The 22,678-nt window shown below is 47.7% G+C and overlaps 7 protein-coding genes across 7 annotated transcripts in view; 4 read left to right on the top strand and 3 right to left on the bottom strand.

The window, feature by feature from the left end:
* Positions 1–784: 784 nt before the first annotated feature.
* On the top strand, positions 785–1,012 carry DACRYDRAFT_29315 (uncharacterized protein; the record flags this gene model as incomplete). The annotated part of the gene is given in 2 exon segments (XM_040774312.1): positions 785–887; positions 900–1,012. Coding segments are annotated over 2 exon segments (216 nt in total), but the record flags the coding sequence as incomplete, so codon positions are not given.
* Positions 1,013–6,445: 5,433 nt separating this feature from the next.
* Positions 6,446–7,019, bottom strand: DACRYDRAFT_108283 (uncharacterized protein; the record flags this gene model as incomplete). Its single annotated transcript, XM_040768620.1, has 4 exons — positions 6,446–6,454; positions 6,521–6,711; positions 6,764–6,907; positions 6,956–7,019. The coding sequence occupies 4 exons, from the start codon at positions 7,017–7,019 to the stop codon at positions 6,446–6,448; spliced, it is 408 nt and encodes a 135-aa protein (XP_040627833.1).
* A 1,473-nt stretch (positions 7,020–8,492) lies between these two features.
* DACRYDRAFT_39913 (uncharacterized protein) lies at positions 8,493–8,645 on the bottom strand (the record flags this gene model as incomplete). The annotated part of the gene is made up of 1 exon (XM_040774469.1): positions 8,493–8,645. A coding segment is annotated over one exon (153 nt), but the record flags the coding sequence as incomplete, so codon positions are not given.
* Positions 8,646–9,176: 531 nt separating this feature from the next.
* Positions 9,177–9,500, bottom strand: DACRYDRAFT_39356 (uncharacterized protein; the record flags this gene model as incomplete). Its single annotated transcript, XM_040774462.1, has 2 exons — positions 9,177–9,371; positions 9,408–9,500. Coding segments are annotated over 2 exons (288 nt in total), but the record flags the coding sequence as incomplete, so codon positions are not given.
* A 4,134-nt stretch (positions 9,501–13,634) lies between these two features.
* Positions 13,635–13,931, top strand: DACRYDRAFT_53704 (uncharacterized protein; the record flags this gene model as incomplete). Its single annotated transcript, XM_040775193.1, has 1 exon — positions 13,635–13,931. The coding sequence occupies one exon, from the start codon at positions 13,635–13,637 to the stop codon at positions 13,929–13,931; it is 297 nt and encodes a 98-aa protein (XP_040627830.1).
* A 2,448-nt stretch (positions 13,932–16,379) lies between these two features.
* Positions 16,380–16,592, top strand: DACRYDRAFT_53657 (uncharacterized protein; the record flags this gene model as incomplete). The annotated part of the gene is made up of 1 exon (XM_040775188.1): positions 16,380–16,592. One exon carries the CDS (start codon positions 16,380–16,382, stop codon positions 16,590–16,592), a length of 213 nt encoding a protein of 70 aa, XP_040627829.1.
* A 1,097-nt stretch (positions 16,593–17,689) lies between these two features.
* DACRYDRAFT_116810 (uncharacterized protein) overlaps positions 17,690–22,678 on the top strand; it is a gene marked incomplete at its 3' end in the record, with an annotated part of 6,733 nt that continues 1,744 nt past the window's right edge. The window contains exons 1-15 of the mRNA XM_040770267.1: positions 17,690–18,342; positions 18,394–18,654; positions 18,885–20,403; positions 20,464–20,573; positions 20,620–20,842; positions 20,890–21,241; positions 21,290–21,366; positions 21,417–21,682; positions 21,732–21,870; positions 21,917–21,970; positions 22,020–22,051; positions 22,102–22,270; positions 22,321–22,340; positions 22,391–22,537; positions 22,590–22,603. Coding sequence (XP_040627828.1) covers positions 17,963–18,342; positions 18,394–18,654; positions 18,885–20,403; positions 20,464–20,573; positions 20,620–20,842; positions 20,890–21,241; positions 21,290–21,366; positions 21,417–21,682; positions 21,732–21,870; positions 21,917–21,970; positions 22,020–22,051; positions 22,102–22,270; positions 22,321–22,340; positions 22,391–22,537; positions 22,590–22,603 — 3,763 coding nt within the window. The remainder of the gene's footprint in view (positions 18,343–18,393; positions 18,655–18,884; positions 20,404–20,463; positions 20,574–20,619; positions 20,843–20,889; positions 21,242–21,289; positions 21,367–21,416; positions 21,683–21,731; positions 21,871–21,916; positions 21,971–22,019; positions 22,052–22,101; positions 22,271–22,320; positions 22,341–22,390; positions 22,538–22,589; positions 22,604–22,678) is intronic.

Genomic DNA, 22,678 nt, shown 5'->3' with positions numbered 1-22,678 from the left:
AAAGGAATCATCTGAAAGTGAGAAGTTCATGGATGTATGGGTTATGGCATTCCAATGCTTCTGAGACTGCTGCAAGCCAATCTGGAGATATGTTCATCCTGTGCCCTCTATCTGTTCTCTCCTGCTGATTGTAAAGGAACCAATGAATTGAGTGTGTTGGGTTTGCCACATCTAGCATGTGATGATAGGTGCAACCTGTGAGAACCATGTTGGATGGGGGCTGGAGTCCTTGCACAAAGCCCTCTGTTGTCCCAATTGCAGTCAATGCAAAGAGGCCATTGAGTTTTTGAGACATGGCAGACAGACAATTGCTTTCCAGAAAGATGTCATAGGAAGCAGGTAGCACAGGTAGCCATGGTAACACATATGTCTGTTAGGGCACCAGCTCATTGCTTGGTCAAGAGACATGACTAAGCCTTTATGACATGGAAGTAGCTGGTATACCTTGGCATGTGCTGGAACCTGCTGGAAGGATTGGATGGTCAGGTGACCTGCTGTGCATGGCTGTGCATGACCTCATATGACCTCATCCTTGGTCATATGACCTGACCACCTGACTAGGCTGAGTAAGCAAGATGTTCTAGCAGGTTCCACCACAGAGGTATAAATATAAGGCCTACTCTGCCTGGGGACTGTCTCTTCAGACTTGGTCTCTTAGGATCATCCACAGGTACCTATACTGTAGATAGGTCTTAGTCATCAGGTCTACTCCACTTCCTTGTTGCCTGCTTAGACTCTTGGCACTCTTAGGTGAGTAGACTTAGTCAGCCTGTGTTGTCCTAACAACAACACACCTGATGGGTTTTACTTAGCAGCTGACACTGCATTCCCTCACAACAAGCACAGTCTGCTGAACAAGATTATGACACCACTCAAAAGTGGTTCATGTATGATTTGAGATCACCTGCAATTCATTGAGCAGCTCATTTCATTTCGCCAATCAGCAGAATGGGGAATGCAAGCAATACAAGGCTCTTTTGGCCAGCTTCAATTGCTGCTCAAAGCCAATGATTCTGGAGACTGGTGCAGGCTGCTGGAAACTGTATTCTGCCTACATCAGATCAGGGTGCACCTGGTTGGGATCAACCAACTGAAGACAGTGTACAACCTGATTTGAAGGATATGTGTTCCCCAGATATTTTCAGGGCAGATTGTGTGGCTAAGTTCCATTATGTTGTGCTAGACAATGTGTAGCTAACTAGGCTGTGCCTCCCCCACAATGTGCATTCTCAAGGCTGCACAGCCTCTGGATGGGGAGGGCCATTCATAGACTGCACAACCCATGCACCCATATTACCCATACCCATCATCATGGTCCTCACCTGCTCTTGGTACTCCAGCCTTGCCTTGGTCATATCAAGTTCACGCTGGACACTGAGGTGGGCACACACATCCTCCAGGAGCTGTGCACAAAGCCCTTTGATGATATTGTCCTTATCCCAGGAGATGTCGACAAGCTCCTGCTACTTGTCATGCAGCTGAGCTTGGAGAGTGGTGATCTTGCTCTGGAAGATGGTGCGCTCAGCCTGTGCCTGAGGATCAAAGGCCATTCAAACATTCAAGAGAAGTCCTGGATAGTCCAATCAGTTGTGGGACTTGGGCAATTCCTTGACATGAGGGCACTGCTTGATCAGCACCTTGCTCGTGGTACTCAGAGTGTTGGTGACCTGGATTGAATAAGTAGGCTGCGCAGCCTGGGAATGTTCTTCATGGTCTGATGTAGGCCAATCAATACCCTCTGAGTCAGCCACCCCATTGTTGTCTTGCAAGTTGCCCATCTTGACTTCATTTTGAATCAGAAGGTTGACTACTTTTGCTTGCTGGATCACATCGCTCATTTCACCCTTGCCTGTGGGTTTAGGAGCATGCACAAGCTAGTGGTTGGTCAGTCTAAAGGATGTACAACCTGAGGAGCAGTGATGTACATCAAAAAACCTGCACTTGATACTGTCCAGCATCCTTACTGCAATCATGTTATCAGCCCAATAGCACTGCATGCCCCCAAGGATCTTGCTCCAGTCATCTGATCCGATGGGATGACACTCCTCCACCAGATTGAGCAATTTGGACAGCTCTGCCTTGCTGTACCCCTTTGACCCCTGAGTCTTGCCTTTGCTGATGCGTTTCTGGCTTGGTACTTCTTTGTTGGTTGGCTGCACCTTACATTTGGTGGGCAGCACAGGCTGTGCAGGCTGAGGAGGCATGCAAGAGGCATGCAAGACAGGGAATCATTGAGGTGCAGGCCAAGAACACAGTTTGATACATTGTTCATGGAGGAGGCTTGATAGTTGGAGAAAGATGAGGCTGCACATGGAGGGAATTGAGACAGTTGAGAGGAGGGCAGGATGGTGGAAGAGAGATCCAGATAGGTCGAGGGGACATAAGAAGGAGAGGGTGAGCCATAGACATCCTCCTGCATCAGCTCCATGATCATTATTGAGAAGAGGAGACACGCAGCCTTGAAGGAGATTGTAATGTAGGGCATGTGGTGCAGCCTGGGGAACACAAGCAGAATGCATCTGTGAGGGTCTCCGTGCACAAAAAATTCTGTGAGAGGGGACCCCCTCATGCAGACAACAAATCTGTGTGAACCCTGGCCACATCTGCATGAGGGTCAGAGTCCGAAAATGTGCATCCAGAGGCCTGGCATGAGCAAATGCCACATTCTGCATATCTATGTCGGGCATGCAGATCCTACGGGATGTCATCCATTGAAACACTCTCCTTTCCAATAAAGGACGTAGATAGCTTTTTCCATGGTCTGGCCATCCAGTCCAGGTATTTGGGATGCTGTTGTCATGCACCAACATCTTCCTCTTTCTTCTTTTTATCTCACCTGCAGCTCCACACCTATGTCAACCACTAGGGTCCACACTTTGCCAGGGGGGTGACCCTTGCCCCCACCACAAACTCACGTAGACTTTTCTAGCTGGACAATCCAGTGAAATCCAGGGTCTAGGTTCCCTATTAGGGTATGACCACTTAGAATGTGGCCTGGTGGCCATGCTTTCCAGCCCCTCTCCCATGGCAACCACCAGCATCCCCTACCACAATATTGTCATCTTGGATATTTATTATATCATGCCGTGCCCATGCACATACCACCCTAGTCCTCTGTACAACATTGAGCTACAGGCCAAGAGAATGTGGGCCAAGAAGTGCATCCATCGCCTCCTAGCGATAACATTACTGACTAGCTCTAGACACCAAGCCACCCTCCAAGAGTATCAATGTGAATATGATGCAGTCAAGCATGCTACAATGAAGACATGCCAGGAGGAATTGCTTGCCTGCTTGAAGAAGTACAAGGCAGACCAAGCTGCTCTTTGAGCTATGGAGGAAGGGGCATATGCTCTATTGATCTTGTTGACCAAGCCCTAGAGATTGATCCCTAGATATCAATACCTGTTCATTGTAGATGCTAGGACTACAACATTGTCCATGAGTTAAATAGCATTCTTGGGTCACCATCTGCACCCATACTATTTCCTACCAAATCCCACCCATCATGTACAATGTCAACAATAGGAGGCCTAGTCACTTCAAAGTCTTGAACCACATTAACTATGTTCTCCTCTGTAGGGGCCAGTGATAAGACCTCTCTGCCACTACTCTTGGTGCATATCTCTCAACAGGGTCATTTCCACCCACCTATCACTTGGCTTCTTGCCTGTCATTTTAGTGGCCTGGACAGGTCAGTATTGGGTTATTGTCCAGAGAGATCCACTGTCACCGTAGAGGTTGATCCAGCTGCCTGCGGAGCAGAGGCAACCACCATCCTATTCTCCACCGTATGCTCAACATCTGCATTGATCCTACTGCAAGAATCTCCTTCTTGGCATAGAACTCTTCAATTTTTGAGCTCACGCTCTGACAGTTGGCAAAAGAAACAACAACCTTCTTTGAGTGCATCATACACTTGAGCCAATTCTCCAATACTGGACATGTCAGAAGGGTTGATGATAGCCTCTAGGGGCCAACCATGTAGAGTGATGTGGAAAGCATCCTTGATATCTCAACCAAAACCCTTATATGCCATAGTTGTCCTGGTGCCCTTAGTGATATGTCCTAGAAGCTTGGAAGTGAGCCATATACATATTCAAGACCATGTAGAGCACATATGAATCTTGTCATCTAGCATTGAGCGGATCTCATGCTTCAGAGTGTTGACCCTAGATTTTGTACTTGCTGCCATCTCTGCACTGAGCAACATGAGTACAAACAATGCTTCACCAAAATCAGTCTGATGTACACCTCGCCCCTCCTCCTAGAACCCAAGACTCCAGCTCTAGGCTCAGAATGGGCATAGGCATACCTAGAGCCATCTCAAACCACTCTTTGCAGAGCATGCTGCCGAAAAACATCAGGACAGTGTAGTCATTGACATGGCCTCAAATGACTAGGCCAAAGATATGCCTGCCAGTATGAGTGTTGAAGTCTTGGGCAGTTGATCACAGAGTCTCCTGCATGTGCTTTGCATCCAAGAGCCTAGCATGGCCAGGCCAGCAAACTTGCTGGACACAACTTTCCCATTGCACTATGACAGCTTTCTTTGTGCTTGCACAGAGGACAGGGTCAGTCTCTAGAACCTTCATCCTTGCCACTATGGCTTCTTGGAAAGCTGAGTTGCCTACAGCCCAAAAGCTTTTCCCTAGCAGTAAGAGTAAGGTCTCGGAATAAGACATAAATCCAAGGTAGGCGGACCTAGGTGCTTCCACTCTGCCACTAGCTCATGACAAGCTGCATTGTACACTGAAACGGCATCATTTCAACGCTTCAGCCATTGACTGTAGAAAAACCCTAGCATGGTGTCAGCATCCATAGCATGCTGGGCAGCAAGTGCCATCAGGTTGACCTTGACCTTTGTCCTAATCTCCTCGACTGCAATATGCACTTCCCCGTGGTGAGCACGGTTCTTGAGTGTAGTTCTAGAGTGATGAGCCCAGGAGGTCACTAGGGCGGTAGAGCGTGGCATTGCTGGAGTGGTACAGAGTAGACTTAGAATGGTGAACTTAGTACGCATATACGTGACATGTGGATACATGCACATGATGCATGTGTGTTTACTTAAGCACCCATTCAGAAGGCATTTATTGACAGTCTTCTATGTTTTACATACCTAGGCTTTGTGTCACAAAGCCTAGACAATATTAACAGTTCAAGCCCTACACAAAAGAATGGAGGTGGGCACCTAGGGCATGGATGTAGAGAGTGGCATACGATGCCAAAGGCATCGAGTTGGAAGGAAGTAGAAGAAGAAAGGAGAGACCTACCTTACCATGCACTTCTTCCTTGACATCCCTAGGCCCTGCCCTCATAGTAGTCATTCAGGTGCTCTGACTTCATCAGGTTCACAATGTCCTTGAGCAGCACATGTAGGTGTGGGCTGTAGTTTTGGTGAGCCTCATCGGACGTGAGCTCTTCCTCAAAGGAGTCCCAGATGACATGGTCCATCCTCTTGAGCCAAGTCCTAGGCATGTCCCAATGGTAGATGGCTGCAGCCTTGGTCTCGATCCTAGACATGTAGAGGGGGCAATCTGGAGGGCATCTTGGTAGGTGCCAAGGAGCTCAGAGAGTAGACATGGGAGGACAGGCAGTTCCATAATGTCATTGGGCCTCGAATACAATGTTCCAGCATGGTTGGCCAAGAGCCTAGAGGCAAGGGAGAGCTGTGCCAGGGAGTTGTCCCCACCCAAACGCATCAGTGTGTAGGAAGGAGGGAAAAGCTGCATCATTGATGGGGTCCTAGGCATAGAAGCAACCAAGTGCATACCACATCCCTTGCCCTTCCCTGCTGGGGTAGAAGAGGGGGCATGTTGAGTAGGGGCTGGGGCCAGAGGGGTCGGCAGCTCAATCATATGTGTCAGGAAGTAGTTGTAGGGGTTGAAGGGACGCAGGTCAGGGTGGTTGGACCTACTCCTAGGGTTGGACCCCTCAGTGTGCCTAGCATCTCAGAAGTTTGTATAATGTTGATTGTAGGGAATGATGACACAGTTGCAATACAGCTTGAAAATGCCTTTGATGAGGGGCATATAGCCCATGTTCCACAGAACCCTAGAGATGAAGGTCTTGACAGTAGTCATAGCACTGTCATACCTAGCAAACATACACATGTTGAGGAGGGCACCAAGAACGCAATCAGACATAGTAAGCTAGAGAAGAAGGTAAGTAGGAAATCTAGCATGGCAGGGACTAGAAAACATACAATGTTGAAGATTTGAGGTTGTAGTTCCTCATACCAAGCAATACATTGAAGGCAGCCATTCAATGGATCACAAAAGATGTGCATATCAGCACTTACCAAGTCATTGCTGTCAAAAGTAGAGCCATCAATCATCCTAGAGACCTTGGCAACTCTAGCTCTCTTGTCCTTCCAGACCTTGTTGGCATATAGTAGAGAGGTGCACATATTGATGCACACCTACAGGTACTGTACAGTACCTGCTTACATAAGCTAGGGACCAGACAGATAGTGCAAACTTTTCAGTCCGGACTAATGCATCTTGTTTACTGCCATTACCTGCCCACAGACCTTGTGGTCCATCTGTGGCTGCATCATAGGTTGGGGTCTACCAATCTTGGCGGTAGGGAGCTGGACCCCAGCAGCAACCTTGTGCATGAGCATGTGGAAGTTGATGAGGAGAGCAATGGGCATGTTGATGTTGGCATGGGGAAGGGAGGCAGCAGATTGGAAGCCAGAGACATGTTGACCTAGATGTAGTATTAGCATATATACTGTAGGTGCATAGGTCTAAGGACTCACCAGAATAAAAACCTGAGGTACCTCCCATTGATGCAAGAGACCTTCCACTAGGAATGAGAGCTGTAGAGGGCAAGGGCAAGGGGAGACAGTAACAAGGAGTGCCAGACTGATCATTCTGAGTCGAGCCACCACCAGATGATAAGCCTACCCTCTAGTCAGTACATATATGCGGTGGATGGATCACATACTCACCTGTATGCAGACTAGGAGGCAGGAGGTCAAGGTTGACCGGTTGGATGTTGTTGTCAAGATCCATCCATAGTAGCTATTAGGAAGAGCTTGCTTGTTTCTGTGCTTGTAGTTGCCTAGTTGTTCTAGATAGTAGAATGTCAATGTCAAGGAGTAGAGGATGAGGTCCTTCCAACAGGGGGGTTGGAGATGGTGGTGGACAGGAGGAGAGGGACATCATTTGTGCATCTAGTATAAGCTAGGCAGAGCAGAACCAAAATGTTGAGCAAGAAGCACAACAATGTACCCTCAATTTCTAGATGACTATTGTGCCAACCCCATTTCCAACGAGAGTACCTTCTAGCAGACTCTTGTTGATTCTAGACCATGAATTTTAGGGAACGAGGCATGAGGAATAGAGAACCTAGTGTGACACTGTAGAGAAATGGGGTGATGAGACAACTAGGGAGAAGTATTGTGCACTGAGAACGACAACAATTAGAATGTAGGATTGCAATTGCACTCATCTAATGAATAAATTGTCTTTTACTTTAAGTACATTTTAGCTTCCATATTAAGTATTAATTTGTGCAATGAATTTTGAATTTACATGTAATATTGACTTGTAAATAAATTGCTGTAGATTGCTGCTATGGTTGGGTTGACATCTACCAGAAGGCATCTTGCTCTACAACTATCAGTAGGATGTAGAACATAGTACCACAAATAAATTGGCTTAGAAACAAGTCATGAGCATTGCATTGCTCAACATACTATCCATGGCATTACCAAACTAGGTTACAGTCTCTGTACTATGATACCTATCCTAACCTACAAATTGATCTGTTCAAGTGCCTCTGCCATCTGTTCTATTTCAGCCTGACTCTCATCATCTACACCATCAAGTTCTAGATCATAGAAGTCTCTAGCATCCAGGGGCTCTTCATTCTTCACACCAAGTTCTGGAACCTTGGTAGATGGAGCAACCTGTGGTTGAATATCATGCACTTGTCATGCTCTAGTACTGACAGGCACCAGACCAACAACTCTGGCTAGAGCAAAGATGTCTAGAAGGCAAGACTGTATTGGGACTGAGATGCTTGCTTGCTTAGCAATGTAGGTCTTCATCTCAGCAGCCAATAATTTGTCACCATCCACCTTGGTTGACTGAGCTCTAGCTTCCATTGCACTACCCTCTAGGTGTAGTGCTGTCCAGACATGGCAAGCCTCAACATCTAGATGGCAGATCTCTTCTTTTGTGCACCACACGAGGAGCCACTGTACAATGACCAGACACACTTCCAGATCAGCCCACATAGCCCCTCTAATGTCAGTCCGAGAGTAGCGTAGAAGGGAGAAGTCAGACAGCCACATATAGGCCAACACATCCTTGAAAGTGAGAAGAGGGCAATTGACCTTGGCAGCAAATGTGTTGTATCTAGTCAATGCAGATCATATACCCTCACTCCTCTTCTGGAGTGCTTCACCTAGAGCCTTGCACATCTTGTACCCTGGAAAGTAGTGAGGAACTCCGGCTTGTGTCAATCATATTGCACTGCTTACCAGTTCCACAGAGATTGAGTTTCTCCAGCTCAAACAGGTGCTGTACAACAAGGGATTTGAGGCTGTCTAGTGCCTTGTTGTACTCTCTGTAGTATATGCTTTGCTCCGTTGTTTTCCATTCTTGACTGTTGGGTGTCCATAATTCAATACTGAGGCACTTCTCATATGCACAAGCTGTTGACTCATGTCATTTGACTAGATTCACTAGAGCTGTGTAGTTGTGTGCTAGAGCTCTAGCTTGATCTTGATGGGGGAGCGAGCTCCAAGACTCTTGGGACATATGGATAAACCTGTCAAAGCCAGAGTTATGAAGTAGTTCCCTAGAGATGGGTCAGAGTACATCTGACAAGAAGACAGTGTAGACACACTGGGCCTTGTTGAGTTGCTGCAATGACTCTAGGTAAAGGAATGCAGTTTCATTACTCTCTGGTTTGGCTTGAAGGTTGTTGAAGTAGGCCTTCTCCTCTTCTAGGAACTGTTGAAAGTCCTCATCGGTAAGTCCTTGAGCTTGTTGGAACCAAAGCACCATGGGTTCCATTGTCTCTAGGATCTCTTGCACCTGGCAATAGTTGTTGTAGATGAACTTGGCTACAGATATTGTCAGTGGACATAATAAACTGCAACAGTACTACACACCTAGTTGCAATGCCCTATCCTCGTCCCACTGCCTTCAAAAGAGGTGTAGAGTTAGGTGTTGGTGGTATGCTGATGCATAGGGGAATAGATGTGCAGTAAGGTTCTGCCTTGAGAACAAGCACTCATTAGTCTTAAAATCTTCTAGACCAGCTGTCCCTAGAAACCATGGGTGGAAGCCTAGCTGACAATGCTGGTTGTGGGCATAACCATGAAAAGCTTCAATGAGGTAATGGACACATAGCTCTTTGGCTCAAGCACCAAGAGCACTACAAGCAACCATCTTCAAATGCTTGCAACTGATGTTGTAACCAATAGCAAGCCCTTCCCCATAGACCTCCATAAGCTTTGCCAAGCAGGCCACGGGATACTTGGACCTAGGACATAGCATGAGCAAGTTTAGTCCTCCTACAGCTAGGTTGGATACATACAACTCTCCGCTTTGGATTAGGTCAGCTGAGTAGAGCACCATTCCATGCTGACATGTTGCGACAAAGTTGCCCATCACATCTAGTGCCTTGGTCCACTTGCTTGTATGTTCCTTGGTCTTCCATGCCTTCCACCTAGATGTGCACACCTTTGTCTCATCGCCTTGAGGTGTATTTGTAGAAGTCTTGCCTTGTTCTTCCTTGGTTGATGTGTCCAATGTCTTGCCCTGCCTTCCTGGGCCACTAGGTGCACATTGATACTGATCAACCTCCTCGGAATCAAGGATGTAGTCACTTTGAAATTCATGCTTGTCATGATAGCCCACACCTAGAAACCTCTTGGATGAACTGTTGCCATCTGCAGCAATGAGCTTGGAGTGCATCAAGACTTCTTCTCCTTCTAGCTGCCTAGGAAATGAGTCACCAACATGAGGGCGCCTCTACTATGTAGATGCACTTATGCAGTATTCACAAGCAGTACAGGAGTTGAGCAGACACCAATTCGGCATGTCTTGCCCCAAGCTCCTTTGTACTAGGAGTTCAACATGCAGAATCATCTCTGTGCTGCACATTTGAGTTTTGAGCTCAAATCTGATCCTCGAAAGCCTCTTTGAACAACACCTCAAACTCAACTGGACTGGACTATTGGAAGCAAGTGGACCCTTAGACATAGCATTAGGTAATGTAGATTAGATATAGATTAGTAGTAGTCCAAAGGTCCAAACCACTCCAAACATATATAGGCAGATTTGGATACTTCAGATAGGGATGCTTGGACTCCTCTCTCACTTACACCAGACCTCACTCATTCAAGACAGGTGATTTCTTAACTTACAACTGATACTACTGCTTTACTTTAAAGTCACTCCTTGCTCAAGCTCCCTCTTAGACTGATCTGAGCCTCGATTTGACTGCTTGACCTTCGGAAGCCACCCTCATTCACCTCACACGGCTTGTTCCCTGTCCATTCCTCATTTGGACTCCCTTCAGAATGCTGCAACAGGTCTTGGAACTTATACAAGACTCTTTGGATTGGCATTTGAGTGGCTCTACCTTAGGAGGCCACAATTTGATTAGGTTAGATTTTGTCTATTACTACCTACTACAATGTATGGGCCACCACTGTCGAGTCCCCCTCCAGCGGACCTTCTCCTGATGCCTCATTGGGAGGTGTAGAGTACATTTGGTGACTGACATAGGATTTTTCAAAAAAAAAAAATCTGGTTGGGGAGAAAACTTGGGGCATTCAGTTGCAGATTGAGTGGTCCACCTAAGCAACCATCAAACTGACCACCCAAAGCAGGGTGCAGTTCCGAAACCAGAAACCAAAACCTTGGCCCTCAGAGTCTACCCCTGCCTGTTCTAAGAAATCCGCCTCCATCAGAAAGCTTATCCAACTCATCCATTGGCCTGAGGCAGACGCCATCTACAACTATGGAATTGATCTCAGAAGAAGTCAAACTGACAAGCCTACCCTCAGATATCAAACATGTGCTTGAAAACCTGACAATCACCATGCTGGATCCAGTGATGCCACTTTGAATGAGCAAGCATGCTCCAATGCTGCTCTCAGCTCGACTGGAACATGTCATCAGATTTCTCGACAATGTGCAACAACTGTGCAAAAGTTGCAAGGTTCTGCTGGAGCAATGGGTAAAATATTGCCTCAAAAATGTCAATGTGGAAGTCTTTCAGGTATTGGACATGGCAGAAGAAAGTCATGCAGCAAGTCCGAAGTATGACAAGTTCTGAAAGCAGATTCTAGCTTTCTACCCAGGAGCTACAGATTTGAGCTGGCTATATTTGAGGCTTGACCTGGAAAAACTTGTTTCAAAGAGTGCGGCCATTCCCATGGACAGCAGGGCTCAGTTTGGAGAATACCAACGGCAGTCTTTGAGAGTATCCCAGTGGCTGGTCTGGAAGGAATACCTTTTGAAGACCAAGCAACAACAGATGTTCATGCAAGGATTCCACTACAAATTTCAGGAAAACCTTTGAGGCTCCTCTCAAAATACCCCAATTCAGTGCTTGACAATCCTTGGCCCTTGGACAATGCAGTTAAGATGGCTGCGCTCCTACTGGCGAACACCCTGGCAAGTGGAGAGATTATTTCTCTCAGTTCCGGAACAGCAGCCGTCTTGGTCAAATGAGAAATGGAAGTGGCTCTAGCTCAAATCGAGAATTCAATTCTGAACATCAAGGTGGAAGTGAACCTGAATGTGCAGGAATACATGCTAGAGGTACTTACCCGGCTCGAGGAAAAGTTTGAAATGATGGCTACCAGAGCAACTTATAATACAAACCATTCAAATGACTGGTACCAGAGTTCAAACCAACAGCCAGGTGGAAATCGAGCTTTGAACAATGATGGGAACAGTCAGAATGGATGCCTATGGTGCAGAGCACTGAATCACTTCTTGAGGGAGTGTTCTCCTCTCAAGGAGAGCCTTTGAACCAGTTATGTTATTTGGAACTCCCAGAACAAGATAACACTTCCAGAAGGAGTGCCGATTCCTTCATGGCCTCCTGGGGCACTGAGAGACCATATTTGCACATGGTATGCCAGAAATGCGCCAGCTGCCATGAAAGAGGCCCCAGCTGTGGCTACTCGACCAGCCCCAGTTCACATCATCCAGGCATTCACAGGAGCCAATGATTTTCTTAGCTTTTCAAAACCATTGCGAGGTCCGGAAGTGAACATGGTGGACTCAGCATCAGCGGCACGGGAAGCAGAACTACAGTTGATCATTACATCCCTCAAAACCAGGCTCGAAGAGGCAACTTGGAAACAGGAAACGTACCGAACTGAACCTTACGTTCTGAAGGGCAAAGGGTGCATGGTCAAAATGGAGTTACAGGAACTGGAGCAGGACATGACACAGGAAGAAGTGCCATCCCATTCGAAGGACCTTCCCTAGGCAGTTGAAAAGGACATGGACAAGGACATCCACCCTCAAATAGTTCTGAGCCCCTGCGGAAAATGATATGATGGTCGAAATGGCTATTTTGAACATAATGAAAAGCCAGGTCACAGTGTCTCTTGAAAAAGCAATGGCTATGTCCCCTCAGATCCAGAAACATCTGTTCCAGCAGATGCAGTCTCGGAAAGTACCTCAAACAGCACCCATATGGAACACAATGGCTACTATCAAGGAAATTCTGGCAAGTGCAGAGCCAGTAATGCATATGGAGGAGCACAAAAGGCCAGCATTTCCAAGAGGTATTATCATGGCTCTGGAGGTCATTGGACTGAGAGACGTGTCTGTCGAACTTGGAGACACTGGGTTTTGAACTCTCGGCTGCCTCAATTTGGGATGCTTGCTCATTGTTATGCACCACATGGTCTGGCGTCACATGGGCTCAGTTTACACTCCTACGGAAAAGGTGCAGATGAGATCAGCAAATGGAAGCATCAGCAGTACGTTGGGATGTGTTTGAAACCTTCGGATAATGGTTGGAAACATCTCTGGACTGTTCCAGGTGCATGTGGCCACTATGTTACCAGTCAGACTGCTCCTCATAAGGCTGTTCCTAACCCTGTTCAGGTGTTCGACTCAAGATTTCAAAGATGGGTACCAGGAGATTACCTTCACCTGTCCTACTATGTCGAAGACTGCTGTTGTCACAACCAGTTTGGTGAACCTGCACACATCTGAGGATTTTCAAGAGTCAAGGAACTGAGTTACTCTTGGAGAGACTCCCCTTACAGTAGACTTATCATGACGACTCTGAATCTGAGAGAGCCAGCATGGCAACTTTGAGACTCAAAGGTTGAAGTGATACCTGACATCCCAGCCATATGTTACATTGATTTGGAAATCTAAAACAGCAATACCAGTACAACCTGTATTGCCACAATACCAGTACAACCTGTATTTCCACAAACTCCTCACTTGTGCATACCCCCCAACCCAAGCTCTTGCTGTTCGAAAATATAAGAAAGTGGCTGATGTATCAAGCCAGTGCCTGCTGCACACCCCAAAGAACTGAAGATATACTGTCATTTCCTGTCCGATCCATTAGACCAGTTAGAACCATTACCAGTCTGACCACCCAATTTCATTCCAGGTGCTTGGCTTATGAAAGAGTGTTTCAAAGCACTCAAAATCAACAAGTCGAAATTCCTTCTTCCCAAAGAGGAGAAGCTCACAGCCTGGGTGCTGAAGATGCACAAATATGCATTTTTGTGGGCCAAGTCAGAAATTGGACAATTTCAAGCTGACTATTTTGATCTGGTTATCTTTCTGACAGTCAAACATGTTCTGTGGCAGGAATGGAATATTCCAGTGCTGCCTGCCCTTATGGAAGATGTGATTAAAGTCCTCTGCACCAAGGTAGCTGCAGGCACCTTCAAACACTCTCAGTCTGCATATTGATCTCGCTGGTTTGTCATTCAAAAGAAAAATGGAGAACTAAGGCCCATCATTGATGCTTGGCCTTTGAACCAAGTCATGATACAAAGCAGCACAGTTCCCCTGTTGACAGAACACATCCTGGAAGACTTCAGATTGAGAGGATGTTACGGACTTCTAGACTTCTTTTGAGGATTTGAACAGCACCCAGTTGCTTTTAGTTCAAGGGACTACACTTTGTTTCAGTCTCCCATCAGCCCACTCCAGTATACTGTTGCACCCATGGGAGCCCACAACATGCCGGGCATCATGCAGGACAATGTCAACTTCATTTTCCAGGATGAGATTCCCCACCTGACCACCCCATTCATCAATGATATCAGAGTAAAAGGCCCCAAGACTTGGTACAAAAAAGCCAATGGAGAGTTCGAAATGATCCCAGGCAACTGCAGCATTTGATGCTTCATTTTCAAACACCTTGGAAACATGCACTGAATCATCCAATGAGCCAAACATGCAGGAGGAACCTTCTCTGGACCAAGAGTACAACTGTGCATCCTGGAAATAATCCTCCTCAGCTACAGGTGTTGCTATGAAGGCCATGCTCTGGACCTGTCGAAAGTTTCAAAAATCACCAAATGGAAGCTGCTGTGTGAAAACCTCTCAGAAGTCAGGGCATTCCTCAGCACGGTAGGCATCCTTCGAATTTTCATTGAAGGATTTGCTTGGAAAGCACGCCCACTGAAACATCTGAAATGCAAAGGTGTGCCATTTGAATTCGGACTGGAACAATATGAGGCCATTCAAGTTCTACAGGAATTGGCAATTGCAGCAGAAATGAACAATGTCCTCAAGCCCATCAACTACAAGAGCAACCAGTGTATTACCTTGGCAGTTGACTTTCCAAACATCAGTACTGGTTTCATTTTGTATCAGAATGACAAAAAAGGAAAGTGCCAGCCAGCATGTTTTGGATTGATCAACTGGAACAAAGTCAAAAGCAAGTACTTGCAACCAAAGCTCGAGCTGTATGGCCTCTACCAAGTGTTGAAAGCTTTTCAAATCTGGCTCATAGGCATTCCAAATTTCAATGTCAAGGTCGATGCAAAATACATCCAAGGAATGCTGAACCACCCAGACATACAGCCAAGCATCATTCTGAACTGGTGGATCCATTGGATCCATCTTTTCAATTTTGAACTCCACCATGTCCTGGCAGAACAACACACAGTGCCAGATGGCCTTTTGAGACAACCTGTGGCCTGCCAATCCAATATCAATGACTGCTTCCCTGAATTTGAAGATGACGACACCCTTGGCTTGTCTTACATGTTTGTATTGGAACAGTCCCTTCGAAGCCCTGTTCCAAAATTTTTGAACCCCCCAGAAGAGGTGCTACCTAGACTCGAAAAGACAAAGGAAGTAGATGACAAGATCCTAGCAATTTGACAATACCTAAGGAACTTTTGAAGACCTCAAAGTCTAACGGACATGCAATGGAAGTTGTTTCTAGAAAAGATGTTGCATTACTTCCTTGAAGGCCAGGACAACTTATACAAATGGGACAAAAACAGAGAACATCAGCTCTATATCAAATTTGAAAAGAGGATCAATGTCCTTCAGAACATGCATGACGAGATCGGACACAGGGGCTTTCAAATGGTATACAACCATATTCAACTTCATTTCTTCTGGCCGAACTTGATGGATGATACAAAATGGTACCTAAGGACATGCAACAAGTGCCAACAACAACAGATGAAACACATGGTTATTCTGCCCATGGTACAGACTCCACAACTGCTATTCTTTTGAGCTCACTGTGACACAATGTTCATGCCACCCTTGAAAGGTTGATATCGAGGAATGAGGTACATTCTGCAAGCTCAGTGTTTGCTTACACATTGGCTGGAGTACATGATCTGCCAGAAAGAAACAGCCAAGGTCATTGAAGACTTCATTCATAAGAACATCCTCTGTTGTTGGGGTGCTATCAGCAAAATCATCATGGATAATGGTTCTCCTTGGATCAGTGCTATGAATTCCCTCAAGGAAAAGTACCACTTGAACCACATTCGCATTTCGAGCTACAATTTGAGGGCAAACAGAATAGTCAAACAGAGTCATCAAACGGTTCAAGAATCAATTATCCATTTGATGTCCAAAGACAAGTCAAAATGGCCCAAAGTGGTTCCGGCTGTATTCTGGGCACAATGAATATCAATTCACAGTGCTACAGGAATGAGTCCTTTCTACATGGCTCATGGAATTCACCCCCTTCTGCCAATGGACATTATAGAGGCAATCTGGCTAGCTCTGCCCCCAGATCAACTCCTGTCACATGCAGACCTAGTGGCATTCCACACTTGACAACTCCTAAAGAGACCAGAGGACTTAGCGGAAATCAAAAGGAGGATTTTGAAAGCTCAATACGTGAATGCAGAAAGGTTTTGAGAATGATTCAAGAACCTGATGTACAATCACAATTTTGAAATGGGCAACTTAGTCTTCATAAGGAACAGCAGGCAGGATGGCCCCCTCCATGATAAGATGAAGAATCAATATATGGGACCATATATTGTTGTCAAGCAGAGATCTGGAGGCGCTTATATAGTGGCTGAACTCAACAGTTTGATATTCGGGCATACAATTGCCAAGTTCAGGGTTATACCCTACCTGGCCTGAAAAGACATGTTGAGTGCAGTGGAGATGGTCCTCTGAAACCTCGAAAATGCGGACTTTGAAGTGAACAAACTGGACCACAAAGCAGAATTTGAATGTTCAAATGAGGAAGCAGAAGAAGAAGAGGAGGAAAGCAAGAACCAGGAGATAGGTGGAGACATTGTGGAAGACGGGGACAAAGGAGAAGACTTGGCTTCCAAGTTGCCCTTGTATGTTCAGATGTCCTTGTAGAACAAGGTGGTAGGCTCTAGTAGGACTGGCATTCTCCTCTTGCCCCTAGTAGTGGCAGTTTCTTGAAGCCATTGGTGGCAGCTAGTTGCATCTTCAAATTCAGCCAGCCTAACAGTTCTAGAAGTAGAGCAAGGAGCAGTTCCATTAGCTGTAGGCTGCTTATTGGTATGAGTCAATGGCATTGAAGATGACCTAGTATGTACAACTGTGCACCCAGAGGCATGAACCAGGTAGGTCACATGTCTTGTGATAGGACCCTAGATCCTGCTTTTCTACATTTGGTACAACCTACTGGACACGGCTGGACTGGCCCCTGTGGAAAATAGCCGTGAGTTTGTGGTGGGGGCGAGGGTTGCCCCCCTGGCAAAAGTGTGGACCCTAGTGGTCAACATAGGTGCGGCTCCGACTATAAGCGGGATCGGATATCCATCTCTGATTTAAACGGAGGCAGATGACGTCTTGACCCTGGAAAGGGGCCTGGGCACATGCGCGGGGTTCGGAGACTGGAGACCGCGGAGGATGCCGAGATGGCTGGAAGGGATGGAACCCCGGGGTTGGCAAGTGGTTGGTAATGATATTGTTATTGTTATGGGATGGATAGAATAGTAACGGACAGCGGGAGCAGCGCAGTATATTGATAGCAATGATAGAGTGCCACTAGTATAATCAAATACATTTTTATATTAAACGAGTGTGGCAGGCAGATTACCAAAGACGGGAAAGATCAAAGTCCCTCGTTCGCGATCGTGATCGGCCAGCGACGTCTATCCGCCTTCTTGGAACGCACCCACCACTGACGGGCACCGAATACCGAGCCCTGGGATCCACAGGGAACCCAACTCATTTTCGCTTTTTCTCTCTGGTCGTTTGCCTTTGCTCTTTCACTGCTGGCGACGATTATTACAGTCTGCTTCGTATCACGCCCTGCAGGAGAAGCGGCGACATCATACTTGCGTCATCGTACCATCACAGAAGAGACGACGAGCCTCTGGCACTGGATATTGAGGACAGCACCGATCCTCGAGGACAAGCTTGCCCGATCAAGTCCCATTCCAGTACAACGCCCAACAACAAACACCTAAAAAACAAACGGAGCCTTATTTCAGTGAATACATCCTGCATATACCTTTGTTTACACGGTCATGCTCCCTTCCATCTCCCATTCCCACCCAACACCATCCGCAGATGCCGTTTCTTCTTCTGCGTCCTCATCTCGTTGGACGCCTTCCTCCAACACAGACCCTCCAGACGTCTCGGTACGCTCCTCATCAGACCGGGAACTGTCTGGTACTCCTTCGGGAGGTCGAAGAATACGCACGCGATACACTGCCAACACCTTTTTTCGAGACGAGGTACTCAGTATTCCCGGGTATCAGTTTAGTAAAGCGTATAGGTGGGAAGACGTCGGTAGCACCACCCTTCTTACGCAGGGTGTCAACCTCAAGGATGGCAGCAACGTCTTCGCCAAGATGGCTATGGCTCATACAGCTGGGGCACTAGCGCTCGATAGGGAGTTTAATATGTGCGTCCTACTTTTCATCTTCCAGCTGCAAGAATACTCACGACCATCCAGATTGAAGATGCTTTCCCAGGACCCGGAGGCTGTTGGCAAACTCCTTCGTGTCCTAGACTATTTCGTCGTTCCCCGCCTCAACGGCGACATGACCGTGCTCCTCCTTTCCCATCCGGGGGAAAATATCCTCTCTCAGTACATACCACCGTCGAAACTGAACGCTGTGCTCTTCCCTCAAAGAAGACAAGGGGAGGAGAATGAAGAAGGGGTATGGGACGAGCAGGCGCATACGATGCCCATGGAGCTCGTCACCTTCCTCGAGTACGTCATCTCTCACCTCCATCGCATCTTTCATCTTTATCCACTCCTTCATCCATTCCCTTCCTTCTTGTCGATCCCGCTCTCAGCCTTATTTATTTCTTCATCCCGTCTATATTTGGTCATTGTCCCCTTCGATGTCATCATGCCCTCCTTCGTTTCTATCCCCTCTTTCGCTCGTATCCCTTTCTTTCTGATAAATAACGGACACATTGGCTAACATCCGTACGCAGGTTCGCAGTGCAAGCAACCCAGTGCCTCGAAGCCGTCCATAGCCGCGGATTGATCCACCGCGAAGTTCGGATCAACGCATTCCACTATTCCTCCTCTGGTCGGGTCCGACTCGCTCACTTCGGAAACCGCTCTGCATCGCTCGAATCGCTCGGTGGACCATCCGGCCTGGTTCTCCAGTCAGAGGATCGCGATTGGGCCAAGGCGAAGGAGGCGATGAGCTACATGCCCCCCGAGCAGATCAACAACAGTGCGACGATCGTCGACCGGGAAGACCATCGGACAGATCTCTACGCCCTTGGTGTGGTGCTATGGATTTTGCTCAGCGGGCAGGGCATCCTTCCCTTCGAGGGGGGTGTGCGCGAGTTTGTCAGCATCGTACGTCAACAACGTCCGCTCAGAATTCACGAAGTGCGGAGAGACGTACCGAAGGTCATCTCAGATATGATCGACAAACTTCTTTCTAAGGACCCAGAGGACAGATACTCGAGTGCTATTGGGCTCAAACACGACTTCCTCCAATGCCAGAAATGGCTGAACATCGCTAGCACCACGAGTCAGAGTCTTTCCGCCGAGCTCATTCCTAAGTTTGAGCTTGGGAGACAAGATAAATACCTCGAGTTCACGATGCCGCACGCTCTCTTCGGCAGAGAAAAGGAGGTCGAGGTCATACATGCTGTCATACATGCTGCTGCAAGTGGCGGTGGCTCGCACTTCTCTGGATCGAGACATTCTCTCGCCCTCTCCGCAGCGCCCAGCACGCTCATTGCTGCTATGGCAGGGAATGGAATCGAAGATGAGGAAGGGGGTGACTCGCGCTCCCATTCTGGGAAGAGTGAAAGCACGCACAGTGTCCCCCCCGGAGGGGGTTTCAACAGGCACAATAGTGCCAGCGCTGGGGACATGAAGCGCACGCTCACACCGCAGGAACACGCTGTCGGCTCGGCCATCTCCTCCGACGCCCTGGACAAGCTTGTACGCGAGGAGCGAACTTCAGCGGGGACGAGTGGGACAGGGACTGGCGCAAGCAGCCTAACAGGCGAAAACCTACGACGGATCCCCAAGCTCTTCCGGCGCAAGATGAAGCCTCCTGGGCGAAGCTTCGCTGTTGTTGTCCAAGGCCCCGGAGGGATGGGAAAGTCTTCCCTTGTTATGGAGGCGATGCCCTTCTGGAGACAGGAGGGTGGGCTCTGGGGCTCAGGCAAGTGCTCACACGCGGATTCCACACCCTACGGCCCTGTGTTTTCCTGCCTCTCAAGTGTCCTGCAGCAATTATCCAGCGTCTACTCGGATGAGACTTTTGAATTCGTTGAGAAGCTCCGGAACAGGCTCGGTGCGAACTTTAGGAACGTACAGCTTCTGTTTAACACTGCCCCCGAATTGAAGGGCATCTTGGCTCTACACGATGTTACCTCCTTTGCAGAAGTGCACTCGGGGAGCACTGTCGAACTCCGAGCGAGGTTCATAGACCTCATGGTGGACGTGTTTGCTGCTTGTTCCGAAATCCGACACTTGGCTTTGGTGCGTCATGGTATCCGAATTGCGCGGTTAGCTCACGTACTTATCTTCTCTTTCCTACAGTTCTTTGATGACTTGCACAATGCGAACGAATCCACCCTCGAGGTTGTCTCGGCACTGATATCCGCGAAACTACGCATGATCGTCTTTGGCACAGTAAGATCCGAATCTGAGTGAGCACCTCATGCTAACCTCACAATGCTTCTGACTCTGCCCCAGTATCCGGCTTGAACGGATCAGGAAAGTATTTACCAAGTCTACTCGTGCCACTTGGATCGAGCTGCATCCTCTGACAACGGACGCCATGAGCTCCTTCGTTTCCCAGACTCTGCGAGTGCCCCCTGACACATGCACTAACCTCACGAAACTGGTGCAACGAACTAGTCGAGGGAACCCTTTTGCTGCTCGGAACCTGTTGACTGCATTACGACGTCAAAATTACGTACGTAATCCTCTTCGCCCGAAATTCGCTCCTGATGAAACTTGCAGATATATTTTGATTGGGAGGGAAACCATTGGCAGTACAATATCGACCAAATTCAAGATAAGTTTCTCACCGAGCATTTTTCCCAGTCCGATCCGGGAGACGTCGAATTCCTCGTCACACGAATGCGCGAGTTCCCCGAAGTCATGCAGCGTTATGTAGTCTGGGGCTGTTTTTTCGGCCCCGCATTCAAAATCACCGATGTGGCGATGATGATGGATTGGGAGGAGGCGAACGGGGCTGATGATTCGGATTCGGATGAACTCAAGTCTAGTCAGAGGTCGATGCAGGGGTTGCAAATGGCGCTTGCGGAAGGTTGGCTCGTTCATCGTGGGAGGGAGACCTGTGCTTTTAGCCGTGAGTAGTCTGACTGTCTTCGAGCTTCCTCTCACTGTGCCTTCTTAGATGATCGATTCCGCCAAGCGGCGGTTGCTTTTACTGAGCAGATGCCGGTAGATGTCGTCATGAGCATGAACCTCAAGGTATCCCCTTACTTCCGCACTGTGTGCTATGATCTTACCGTTCCCCGAAGATCGCTCTGGTGCTGTTACAACAAGCGAATCCGGACTATTTCCGCGTGGCCGATTTTGCGAAGCGCAGCATACCTATGCTCCCTGACCATCCCAAGCGCAGCGCATTCTTTGACGTCTTCCTGCGCGTCAGTAGTCAGGCGACACTCCAAGGGGCGCATGAAATGGCACTCGAATATTGTCAATGTGCGCGGCAGTTGTTGTTGGAGGAAGCGTGGAACGAGGATAATCGGGAAACGACCCTCTCACTTCTGCTCAAGACTGCAGAGTAGGTAAAAACGTCTTGTGACGATCTCCGCTGAATGAGGATGATGTAGGTTGATGACCTGGACTGGGGATAACTGGTCTTCTGACCAATTACTCAATGAGATATTACAACAAACAGTCTCCCCCGAAGACGTAGGTGAGGTTGCGAGGTTACAAGCGAGGAATTGTTGGAAGAGAAACGACTTTCGCGTACGTTTTTATTTTCTTACATTATGACTCATCTCATTTCTTGCAGGATGGACTGACCAAAACGCTGCATGGTCTGCGAGCGTTAGGTGTGGAGTTGGAAGTTAGTACTCGTGTCTATGTTCTGCGCCATCCTCACATTCTATCTCTAGGAACACGTCTCTGAGGAACAAATAAACGCTATGTGCGTACTATCATCATATTTATCCACAGTACTGTTGACATGTGCGGCAGATACGAGCGTGTCCGTTCCCAAATTCTCGAGACTGGATTTGACCAAATCCTTGCCTTGCCTCACTGTTCCGACCCAAAAGTCGAGCTCATGGTCTCACTCCTCAATGATACAAGCATTAACGCGCATTGGGCACAAGGCCAGGGATTGACCGATGTTGTAGGACTTAAAGCACGTTTTCCTCCTATTTCTCCTTGACATTGCTAACTGTGCCTACGTAGAATATCGAACTGAGCTTAAAGTGCGTTATACCTAATACGACACAAGTTGATGTTCATCAATCATTTCCAGACATGGGATCTCCACTGGTAGTCCTGGAGGATTTATGTGGGCTCTGGGTGTCGCAGCGGAACGCAAGGCACACTTCAGATTCGGGCAGCAGATGGGCAAACTAGCGATGCAACTTGCGGCCAAGCACTCTGTGATCGGTGACAGAGCGTACGTGATTTTCCCATATTGTTGACAAGAGATGGTTGACACAAGCACGCAGCAATATGAGGTCATGTATATTACATTGGCCTCGGGATGGGAAACTGAGCACATTCGAGCCAACCTCGCTAGAACAGAAGTCTGCACTAC

The sequence above is a fragment of the Dacryopinax primogenitus genome, assembly GCF_000292625.1.
Source record: "Dacryopinax primogenitus strain DJM-731 SS1 chromosome Unknown DACRYscaffold_11, whole genome shotgun sequence".
Classification (NCBI taxonomy): Eukaryota; Fungi; Basidiomycota; class Dacrymycetes; order Dacrymycetales; family Dacrymycetaceae; genus Dacryopinax; species Dacryopinax primogenitus.
Note: the sequence above shows the minus strand (reverse complement) of the source record. Positions and strands in the feature narration are given on the sequence as shown.